Source organism: Myotis lucifugus, unplaced genomic scaffold (genome assembly GCF_000147115.1).
Source record: "Myotis lucifugus unplaced genomic scaffold, Myoluc2.0 scaffold_524, whole genome shotgun sequence".
NCBI lineage: Eukaryota > Metazoa > Chordata > Mammalia > Chiroptera > Vespertilionidae > Myotis > Myotis lucifugus.
The window spans coordinates 185,595-197,531 of record NW_005871572.1 but is presented as its reverse complement, the minus strand read 5'-3'; the positions used below and the strand labels follow the sequence as shown (position 1 = coordinate 197,531).

Sequence of the window (11,937 nt, the reverse complement as noted above, 5' to 3'; positions counted from 1 at the left end):
AAAGATGGCGGTTAATTTGCATACGTAGGTGCGAAGCGGTGGAGCGAAGACTGAAGGCGGCTCTGGCCACCAGAGCAGTGAGAGGCTTGAAGGCGCCTCTGGCCGCTGGAGCAGCGAGAGACTTGAAGGTGCCTCCGGCTGGAGCAAAGGCCTAGGTCCCGGGTGCCGGAGGAAAACCGGTGTCGGCAGCCAGGGGAAGGGAAGGCCTATTGCACGAATCTTTTCATGCAACAGGCCTCTAGTATGTTTAATAATGCGAATAAGGCTGAGGATGTAGTTCAATCAGTGGAGGTTTTATTCTTCACTTTCCTCTGCTGCCTCTTCAGCAGGATATTCTGATGTATTTATCCTCTCTCCTGCGTCTTCTTCACTCTGTTCCCTGGGGTAAGAAGAAGAAGGCCAAGGCTTTTACTCTTGAAAAAAACAATTAAACTACTCATTATTTCCTCATTTTAGATAAGAATTCTAAATTGTTCCTAATCATTTACTTTTTTAGGAAAGCTACATTCTCAGCTGTATCCTGAGGCTTCTGCTCATTTTTCTTAAATATGGCCAGGAAAGATGCAAACAGATTCTTCAGCCAAAGAAACAGTCTTCTGCAGAAACCGCCCTCCTACAAAACAGAAAGGGAAATCTGAACTCTGAGTTTCCCCTGCTTTGTCCCACCACAGTACTTTATCTTCCTCAAATTTACCTCCAGCTGGTCTTCTGCTGATTTTTTCTGCTGGCCACTTGAAAGAGAGCCCCTTGGAAGAAAATATATGCTGACAATTAGTGATTCCATGTCTCTTACACGTGTAGCTCTTACTAGGACTAAATGGTTACCTGGGTCCATACTCCCCAGCAAAATCACCACAGACCTGCCACTTAAAAAACAATCCCTAGCATAGTGGGCTTCGAGAAGTCCTCTGTGTGTGTTTAAAATGCCCCTGCAATACCTCTGGGAGACCTAGGTATGTGGCTTGTGTTAGGGTCACTGAAAGAGGAATGCATGAGGCCAAAGTGGTAAGGGGTTATAGGGTTAGGGTTATTACATCATCTGGAAAACCAGATGGGCTGAGCCCTTTCAAAATGGCACCAGCACCCAGGGACAGGGAGTCAGAGATTTCAAAGGATTATAGGTGGGCTTTTTCTGGGCAGACAATTCTCTGGACCAGTCCTGAAGGGAAAGATATGGGTCTTAGCAAGTGGAATGTAGTCTAAGCGAAAGGGAATATTGGTTGTGAAGTGGTGCAAAGATCAGTTCCCAGGGGAGGATTTATCCATTCAATTATTTGATCAGATCTAATATTCCATTCTTTTTGTTTTATGGAATAGGGACGAAGGTCATATCTTCCGTAGTTACCTAGGGGGGACATCGAGATCATAAGGGGATGGACTCTGATTGTAGTCATCTGGAACACTGTATATATTCCTCATGATTGGAGCAAGGGGTTGCAGCAGCATGATTTCTCCAAGCAACTAGTTGGTGAAGGCTCGAAAGCGGTCTTGTTGAGTGACTTGGAACGTAAAAGCTGGTCCTGAGGATACCTATCTCTGTCTCCCAGCCAACTGGACTGGGACCTGCACCCTAATCTATCTCACCTCTGAAACAGACATTGCCCCTACTAATCGGTCCTTCAAGGTTCCTCTCACTGCTTACACTCGGATCGGGAGAGGTATTGCCCTCCTTCCCTTCCTTGCCTGCATAGGAAAAGCTATAGGCCTAGGCACTGGTATAGGGGGACTGGCAACCTCCCTTTCCTATTATCAGAGCCTATCCAAAGACTTTGCAGAAAGCTTAGAGGAAACTGCCCTGAGTGTTGACTCAGTACGGTATGAGACAGATTCCCTGGCAGCAAAATCGGACAGGACCTGACCTCCGCACAGCTGAGAAAGAGGAAAAATGCTGTTTTTACACCAATCAGTCTGGCATAGTAAGAGATAGGGAAAAAAAAATGGTCGATAGCGCCTCAAAAAAGTCTGACAACAACTTTCAGAATCTTGGGGTTCCTGGCTACAGAATCTTAACTGGACCTCCTGGCTTTTACTTCTAGGTGGACCCCTCTTAATGTTCGTCTTGGCACTCGTCTTTGGCCTGGGCATCCTAAGAGTCCTTTCCTCCTTCCTCCAAAACCATATTCAGGCAATCAGATCCATAGGGGAAATGATGCTATTCCAGACCTACACTAGATATTATCTCCTCCCTCTATCACTGACTAATCAGGGGCATCTCTACACCCCACCTAAGCATGAAGAAGCTACAGAAGAATGAGATCAGCATCTCTCATCCACCCCAGCTTGCAGGAACCCCAGCTTATAGGAATCCCAGCTTACAGGGGGAAAAAAAGAGAGGCTGGAATGTTAGACATATTCTTGCACTCCATTATGCCCTGCTTGGGGCTCTTTCCCCTCCCAACAATTTTCCTGTTCACCAACCAGTTTCTCATTGTAGGTCTCATGATTAACAGCCTTTGGTTTCCAGTAAACTGCTTCACCCAGTTCCCAGTGGACCACCTACACCTGATCTAACCAGTTAGTCTGACTGACCTTTACAGAAACATAAAATATCCTGCTCCCTCTACTCTGCCCTGCTGATGCCATTTTGGTCTCAGCCCTTTCTGCTAGCAGATGTAACAATCTACACTAATAAAAGAGAAACATGGTAATTAGCGTACGACCGCTACCCTTCCCATTGGCTAATCAGCATATCCTTATGCAAATTAACTGTCAGCCAAGATGGCGGCCGGCAGCCATGCACTGAAGCGAACAGGGAGGCTTGCTTGCTCCAGTGACTGCGGACTCCAACGTTCCCCGCCTGCCGCTGCCAGCCTCTCAGCTGCAACTCTATAAGCAACTATGTTGCAAATATAGAAGCTAAACAAAACCCCAGAAACCGGCTTTCAGTCAGCCGGGCTTCAGCCAGCCGGACCGCAACATTGTATCAAATACAGAAGGTAAAGGCCAGAAACCTGCTTTCAGCAGCGAGGCCTCAGAGCTAAAGCTGGCCCAGAATAAAAAAGAAAAAAGAAAAAAAGGAGCGGTTGGGAGCTTCAGTCACCTGCCAGCCGGAAAATGGCCCTCAGCCCCTCAGCCAGCCTGGTCAGGCACCCCAGTGGGGACCCCCACCCTGATCCAGGACATCCTTCAGGGCAAACCAGCTGGCCCCCACCCGTGCACCAGGCCTCTATCCTATATAGTAAAAGGGTAATATGCCTCCCGGCACCGGGATCAGCGTGACAGGGGGCAGCGCCCAAACCCCCGATCGCCCTGCGGCTCTGTGAGTGCCAAGGGGCGGGGCCACAACCTCCCTATCCGCCCTGCTCTGTTCCTGACAGGGGAAGGCGCCCCAACCACCTGATCAGCCCTGCTCTGTGCCTGATAGGGGGGAGCTGCCCAACCCCCTGATTGGCCCTGATCGGCCCTGCTCTGTGTGTGACAGGGTAGAGCCATAACCTCCCCATCGGCCCTGCCCTGAGTGTGACAGTGGCGGCGCCCCAACCCCCTGATTGGCCCTGCTCTGTGGGTGATAGAGGGTGGCGCCCCAACCCCCCTCCACTGGCCTTGCTCTGTGTGTGATGGGGGAGAGTCATAACCTCCCCATTGGCCCTGCCCTGAGTGTGACAGGGTGCAGTGCCCCAACTTCCTGATCCACCCTGCTCTGTGTGTGACAGGTGGCGGTGCCCCAACTCCCCTATTGGCCCTACTCTGTGAGTGACAGGGGGGAGCTCCTCAACCCCCTGATGGGCCCTGCTCTGTGCGTGACAGGGGGGAGCTCCCCAACCCCCTGATCGACCCTGCTCTGTTTGTGACAGGGTACGGAGTCCCAACCCCCCTGATGGGCCCTGCTCTGTGAGTGACAGGGGGCAGCACCCCAACCCCCTGATCGGCCCTGCTCTGTGCGTGACAGGGGGTGGCGCCACAACCTCCCCATCGACCCTGCCTTGAGTGTGACAGGGGGCGGCACCCCAACCCCCCAATCGGCCCTACCCTGAGCATGACTGAGGGTGGCATCGCAACCTCCCGATCCGCCCTGCTCTGTGCATGACAGGGGGCAGCGCCCCAACTCCCCAATCGGCCCTGCTCTGAGCCTGACCAGGGGCTGCACCTAGGGATTGGGCGTGCCCTCTGCCACCCGGGAGCGGGCCTAAGCCAGCAGGTCGTTATCTCCCGAGGGGTCCCAGACTGCGAGAGGGCACAGGCCGGGCTGGGCCCCCCCCCCCCACCGAGTGCACAAATTTTTGTGCACCGGGCCTCTAGTCCTATATAATAAAAGGCTAATATGCAAATCAACCCATCAGTGGAACAACTGGTTGCTATGATGTGCACTGACCACCAGGGGGCAGATGCTCAATGCAGGAGCTGCCCCCTAGTGGTCAGTGCACTCCCACAGGGGGAGCGCCACTCAGCCAGAAGCCCTGAGCCAGCTCACGGCTGGCAAGTGCAGCAGCGGTGGTGGGAGCCTCTCCCACCCTGCAGCAGTGCTAAGGATGTCCAACTGCTGGCTTAGGCCCCTCCCCAGGAGGGAGCCGTCAGTTGGACATCCCCTGAGGGCTCCCGGACTGCGAGAAGGTGCAGGCCAGGCTGAGGGAACCCCCGAGTACACAAATTTTATGCACCAGGCCAAAATTCCAGAATTTATCATTCTTTACTCCTTTTGGCCTCATGTGTTCCTCCTCCGGTGACCCTTACAGCTTGGCATGGGATATAGGTATGATTTTCAGCCCCACTCACCTTCTTGGCACTTGCACAAGTGCCCTCATGCAGTGAAAACATTTTTAAAAAGCACAACCACACTGGGCAGAAGCAGTTTACACTCTCCAGAATCATTTTACATCTGTTTTTAGTCTCACATGCATCATTTGCTGGGGCAGGGTGAGGGGTGTTTTTATTTTCCTAGTTGCCTTATCCTGTAAGTTAAATCACACCAATTAAATATCTGACTCCAACTCGCAAAGTTATCTAGCTTGCTGACTGTCACTGATGAAGGGGTGAGTTGTGAAATCAGTTTAAAGGTCATAACAGACACTAAAATACAAAGTCTTGTTTTTTTAATAAAAACAGAAAAAAATCAGAGTACATAATAATTTTGTTTTAGAAACTACTTATGTCGCCCTGACCGGTTTGGCTCAGTGGATAGAGCGTCGGCCTGTGGACTGAAGGGTCCCGGGTTCGATTCCGGTCAAGGGCATGTACCTTGGTTGCGGGCACATCCCCAGTGGGGGGTGTGCAGGAGGCAGCTGATTGATGTTTCTCTCTCATCGATGTTTCTAACTGTCTATCCCTCGCCCCTCCTCTCTGTAAAAAATCAATAAAATATATTTTTTAAAAAAAGAAACTACTTATGTCTGGCATGTGTGTAATGAGTTGTGACATAAAATGTAGCTCACAGCCCAAGCACAATACAATCAATGGAAAGTCCCTAACAATGGGCAAGGTATTTTCTTTCCCTTTCCCCTTCTCTATTTCCTTTTTATTAAAGAAAAACACAAACTATTGTATAAGGTCTTTCCCAGTTAAAATTTTATGAGTTTAGATAAAGGGAATAGAGAGAGTAGGGGCCTGAAAACTAGTACAGTAAGGCCTCGATTTGGGGGATCTACATCTGGACTTTGGATTTAACAGACAAAATTTCTGGTCCATATGTCATATGTGAAAAATAATACCCTGTCAATTTTAAAATGCTTTTAAGCAAAGTTTGCTTATAATTAAATTAACAGGTTATTTTTTGTTATTAATTCATTATTACTTTAAACAAATTTTAGCAAATAGGTCATATGTTAGAAAAAACACTGTAATAATATTTATGTAAGTAAATATTATATATCTACAACTATAGTCTACATATTTAAATCCAAGAGTCACTCCTTATAAAAAATGATTGGGAAATGATTAGGAAGTAATTACACTGCATGACTTTCTGCAGCAGTTTTAATGTGTGCGGTTCTGAGGTGTTGCTAAGCCCCAGCCGTGTGCATTTGTTTACTCTCAGTGACTAGTGAATGCATGCATTTACTAGACCTGTTTAGTATAAATTTGAAATTACAGACATACAGAAAATTTTTCTGTGAAATTAAACTTTTCATATATAATTTTAATTACACAAATGAGACTACATAAGCAAAAACAGGTAATCTAAAATGTCATTCTAAAATTTGTTTAAAATAACAGTGAATTAATTACAAAATGTCATTTTAACATATGCATTTGGAAAACCCATTTTATTATTGAATAGACTTTTGGCTTAAAGGACACACCCTTGCTCAAATTAGTCTGTTATATTGAGGTTTTCCTGCTAATTTGCAGGAAGGACTCATAGGTTCTACCTTTCATCAGCCTTAAAGGAGACTAGTGTCTTTACCCTAAGACCATGTGGCCTTCCCTACTCTTTCTCCAGAACCTCCATCACTAGCAGAAACACATACAACCAAGACCTCTCCCTCTACACCATCTCCTTAAAGGAGTAGTGACAGCAGACGCATCTGTGCCAGTCTGTTCTATTTCAGCTTTGGCTAAGGAGCCATTTTTGCAAAATCTAGGCAAAGCATCAGGATAAATAACTATTCTTTCCAAATTTGATGGTTTCCTCGCTGTAAAATGAGGAGATTGAAATAGATGAGTTATGAATTCTTCTGTATTTTTTTTAAAATAATGAATTTACTCCCAGACCATAAGTTTTTGGGGTTTTGTTTTTTTGTTGTTCCTCTGGGATATCTTTTTCTTCTGTGCAACCTCCTCTTCTGTTTTAGGAACAATCTGCTCTTTTCCAATAAGGATCATCTCACTGTGGCAGGGAGAGCTCATGTATGGGTTAACCTGCCCATGAGCTCTGTAAGTTCTGCACTGCATCTTGGGAGCTTTGTTCACCTGGATGTGCTCAGTGACCAGAGAATCTACGTCTAAACCTTTAAGCTTGGTGTTGATTTCTACATTTTTAAGTACGTACAGCAAAAATTCAGCACTCTTTTTAGGCCACTGACCTTGCGCCCAGCCCCACTCTTGGGCCTGGGCACACCTACCAACCCCACCATTGTAATGACAGAATGGCACACACTGCTTCCGTAAAGTGACATCCTTCAGATGCTTGGTGGTTTTTTGAATATACCCTTGGTGGCATGGGCAGTTTCACAAGTGTGCTTAAAGGGAACAAAAAGGTTTAAACCTCTGGACTTCCATGATTTTGTTGGGTTTTCTGACTCAGTGAATAATGAACCATTTTCAGAGGTCACCTCTGGCTGCTTAGAGAAAGTTCCTCTAGTGCTAAAATTCTATTTTAAAAATCACCAGACTCATATTTACCTTGAGCTTTCTCTTGAAGCCTCCTTACTGTGACAAATCTGTTTTGGGAGAAAACAACATCATGATTATTCATCACAATGACCACTGTCTCTAAAGCTTTGATTCCTGCCATGACTCCTTCCCTTTTAAGTGAGATGATAACTCTTTTGAGGACAAAAACTCTGCCTAGTCCTTTGACTCTTCCATAGTCTTAACTTAGGACCTTGCATGCAGTTGGCCATGCATTTTATTGGCTGTTTCAAATCACATTCAGCAGATAATTCCCAATAAAAACTCTTAGAAGTAGAAAAGAAAATGAAAGTATCTACCAGAAATCTACACAGCAGCTTTGTTTTAGGTCAAGGACAAGAGTAGGATGCCAGTTATTACTGATACTATTCATCATTGGTGAGGAGGTCCTAATCAATTTAATAAGAAAAATGAAGTACTGGAAAGAAAGAGACAAAACCTATTTGCACATGAGATGATGCACAACCTAAAAAGCCCAAGAGCCATAGATTAAACTATTTAAAAACATATATTTTTATTGATTTCAGATAGGGAGAGGGAGAGATAGAAATATCCATGATGAGAGAGAATCATGGATCTGCTGCCTCTTGCACACCCCCTACTGGGGATCAAGCCCACAACTGGGCATGTGCCCTTGACCGGAATCGAACCCAGGACCCTTCAGTCCGAAGGCCAATGCTCTATCAACTGAGCCAAACTGGTTAGGGGGAGATTAAACTTTTATTGGCAGTAATACAATTCAGTAAGATGGCTAAATCCAAAATCAAGAGCTCAACATGCAGCCATAGCTGGTTTGCTTAGTGGATAGAGTATCAGCCTGCAGACTGAAGGGTCCCAGGTTCGATGCCTGGGTTATGGGTTCCATCCCCAGTGGGGAGCGTTCAGGAGACAGCCGATCAATGATTCTCATCATTGATGTTTCTCTCTCTCTCTCCCCCTCCCTTCCTTTCTAAAATCAATAAAAAATATATTTTAAAAAAGAGATCAACATGCAAACCTCAATATCTTTCCTACATAACACAAATAACAAAAGAAAATGAGAGAACCCATTTACAATAAATACATAAAGTACCCAGAAATAAACTTAACAAAAAATGTGTTAAGACCTATGTAATAAAAACATTAAAACTCTTCTAAAGGCCAATAAGAGAATACACATGAGGTATCCTGTCCCTAGAATTCTGTAAAGATGTCAATTCTCCTCAAATGAAACCTACAGATGCAATGCAATCTTATTCAAATTCCAAGATAGGTGTTTTTTTTTATTGATTTTATAGAGAGGAAAAAGAGGTAGAGAGAGAAACATCTGTGTGAGCAAGAAACATCAATGGGTTGCCTACAAACCACTTCTGACCAGGGATCAAACCCGAAATATGGGCATGTGCCCTGACTGGGAATCAAACACACCACCCTTTGGTGCATAGAATAACACGCCCACCAAGTAAGTCACATCAGGCAGGACCCAAAATAGTTTTTAAACAAAAACTGGCCAGCTGACATTTGGTAGAGAAAATGTGAAAGAATAGCTATGAAATTTATAAAAAAGATAAAAAATCAGGAGCTTACCCTATCAGAAGTCAAAATATAAAGGAACTGTAATTAATAGTGATACTGCTATTACCCTAGTGATACAGAAAAAGACAACTGAATCAATAGAATGGAGTCCTGACAAAGAATTTTAGATCAGTAAAGAAAGAGCCATCCAATAAAAAATTTTAAAACAATTGGATATTCATGTAGAAAGAAAAGAAGTCAACCACACTAAAAACAAAGTCAATGATCAAGTTAAAAAATTAGAAATAACAATATATGTTATAAAAAGGGCTAAAAAAGATCAGACTATTTAGATACTTGAGATGACAAAGGCCTCACTAACAAAATCCACACCCCATAAACCATGGGAAGACTGTCAGATATGGTGACAAACTGTCTACACACATCCTAGTCTTCAAAGCCCTTGCCCTCTTACACCCTTGACTGTCTTCTTCCTGTCGATTTTTGGAACTCTTTTTATATTAAACCAGAGGCTCAGTGCACGAAATCACGTGACACCCAAACCCACCGTGCTGTGAGACCCATCAATGCACCTCCTGGTGACTGGTCATTTGGTCATTATGGCATTATGGCCACTGGCCTTTTATAATAGAGATAACTTAATCCTTTCAGTGGCTTTCATTGAATTTCAATGTTTCAAATATTCCCCGGTGGTTTTTGTGTGTTTGTGTGTGTTTTTTGTTAATCCTCACCTGAGGGTATTTTCCCCATTACTTTTCAGAGAGAGAAGGGAAGAAGGGAAAGGGTGGGAGAGAGAGAAAGTGTGAGAGAGAGTAATGGATGTGAGAGAGACACATCCACTGGTTGCCTCCCACATGGCATGTGCAACCCAGGTACTTGTCCTAGACCAGGAATCAAACCTGTGACCATTTGGTGTGTGGGGCGATGCTCTAACCACTGAAGAAAACCAGGGCCCCAGTGTTTTTGTCTTTTCTAAGAAGACAGAACAGTGGAGTAAGAAGCACAAGCTTTGTAGTCAGGCAAAACAGGATTCTGTTTTTGGTTTTGCCATTGGGGCCTTAAGTTGATCTCCATCTATGGAAGAAGACAGTACTATGGTCCTCACAGGATTGTGGAGATTGAATCAGATAATACATGGAAAACTTTTCATCTATGCTTGACATAAACCAGTGCTAAGCCTGGTAATGGTGACACAGACAAGGTGATTTCTGCCTGTGGTATTAGACGCAGAAAGCTCTTTCCCAACACCAGGTTATAAAAATATTGCTCCTAGCCCTGGCTGATGTGGCTCAATTAGTTGGACATTATCCCATGCATTAAAAGGCTGCTGGTCCAATCCAGCCAGTGTGCCTCAGTGGTTGAGAACTGATCTATAAACCAGGAGGTCATTGTTCGATTCCCGGTCAGGGCACATGCCTGGGTTGCTGGCTCAATTCCAAGTAGAGGTATGCAGGAGGTAGCTGATCAATGTTTTTCCCTCTCCTTCCCTCCTCTCTCACTAAAAATCAATAAAAAAAATATTTTAAAAATAAAAATAAGCCCTGGCCAGTGTTTCTCACTGGTTAAAGAGTCAGCCCTCCCACCAAAGGGTTGCAGGTTCAATTCCCAGTCCAGGTCACGTACCTGCATGGCCCGGTGGGAGCTCCTGCAGGAGGCAACCAATAGATGTGTCTTTCTCCTCTCTCTCTCCTCTCTCTCTCTCCCTCTCTCTCTCTCTTTCCCCCGTCCTTCTTTCCCTACTTCTCTCTCTAAAAGAAAGCAATGGAAAGCAATGGGTGAAGATTTTTTTAAAAATAATAAAATAAATTAAAATATTGCCTTTTATTTTCTTCTAGTACTTTTATGGGTGTTTTTTTTTTGCATTTATGTAAATATGTTTGTTTGAGGTGAGAAACAGAGATCTGCTGTTATTTCCCCCTCAAATACTAGATAGGTAGCTTTTCCATTACCATTTATTCATTTTTCTTCCACAGATTATAACACTAAAAGGTGACATTTCAGAAGTCTTAGGAACACACAGGTCTGTCTATTGCTACACTCTGTATGCTACTTCAAACAAATATTAGGTTGCATTACTCCTCATTGTAGAATTGCCCCATCTTTCTTCCTTTGAACACTATTACTATCCACCACAAAACATGACACACTCAAAAAGCTTATCATCTAAGTAGGAAGAGAAAATAATGAAACAACATAAGTAAATACAAATGCAAGGATAAACCACACAGAAATTAAATGCAGTATAGGAATTTATAGAAATTCCAAAAAAAGCAAAAGGCCATATGCCACCTGGAGATGTAGAGGGTACTGTCTGGGCAATGGCCAATTACTTTCTTCCCAGAGGTCTTGGCAAGTTGACCCCAAGCTACTCCCTAGGCTGCTAGGCTCAGAAATAAGACTCTCTTCACCAAGAGAAAACTCACTTCTTCCTATTGTGGAAGTCTCAATTTATCAACACCGCAGGATTAATAAAAAATCAGAATGCCAGATTATGACCTGACAGTGAGAACTACATCTGTTCCACAGCATCTGTGCCTCTACATGATCAGGGAAACACATTCTGTAGAGATAGGCCACCATGGCACACTAAAGCACAATCAGAGAACAGAATAAGAACAAAAGGAGCCCTAGCTGGTGTGGCTCAGTGGATAGAGCATCAGGCCTGTGGACTGAAGGGTCCGGGTTTGATTCTGGTCAAGGGCACATGCCTGGGTTGCAGGCTCAATCCCCAGGAGGGGGCGTGCAGGAGGCAGACGATAAATGATTCTTATCATCGATGTTTCTAGCTCTCTCCCCCCTCTCCCTTCCTCTCTGAAATCAATAAAAATATATTTTTTAAAAAGAACAAAAGGGCCGAAACCGGTTTGGCTCAGTGGATAGAGCTTCGGCCTGCGGACTGCAAGGTCCCAGGTTTGATTCCGGTCAAGGGCATGTACCTGGGTTGCGGGGCACATTCCCAGTGGGAGATGTGCAGGAGGGCAGCTAATCGATGTTTCTCTCTCATCGATGTTTCTAACTCTCTGTCTCTCTCCCTTCCTCTCTGTAAAAAATCAATAAAATATAAAAACAAACCAAGAAAAAAACACACAAAGGGACCAGCCAATGTTTTAATGACAAGGGACTGAATAAGCCAGA

General features: G+C 44.6%; 1 protein-coding gene and 1 pseudogene across 1 annotated transcript in view; both read right to left on the bottom strand.

The window, feature by feature from the left end:
* Window positions 1–272: 272 nt before the first annotated feature.
* LOC102425823 (leucine-rich repeat-containing protein 37A-like) overlaps window positions 273–11,937 on the bottom strand; it is a 133,887-nt gene continuing 122,222 nt past the window's right edge. Inside the window, exons 24-27 of the mRNA XM_023745212.1 lie at window positions 7,279–7,316; window positions 695–746; window positions 489–613; window positions 273–379 (exon numbers count right to left, since the gene is read on the bottom strand). Coding sequence (XP_023600980.1) covers window positions 295–379; window positions 489–613; window positions 695–746; window positions 7,279–7,316 — 300 coding nt within the window. The 3' untranslated portion in view covers window positions 273–294. The remainder of the gene's footprint in view (window positions 380–488; window positions 614–694; window positions 747–7,278; window positions 7,317–11,937) is intronic.
* On the bottom strand, window positions 6,637–7,175 carry LOC102426138 (annotated as a pseudogene).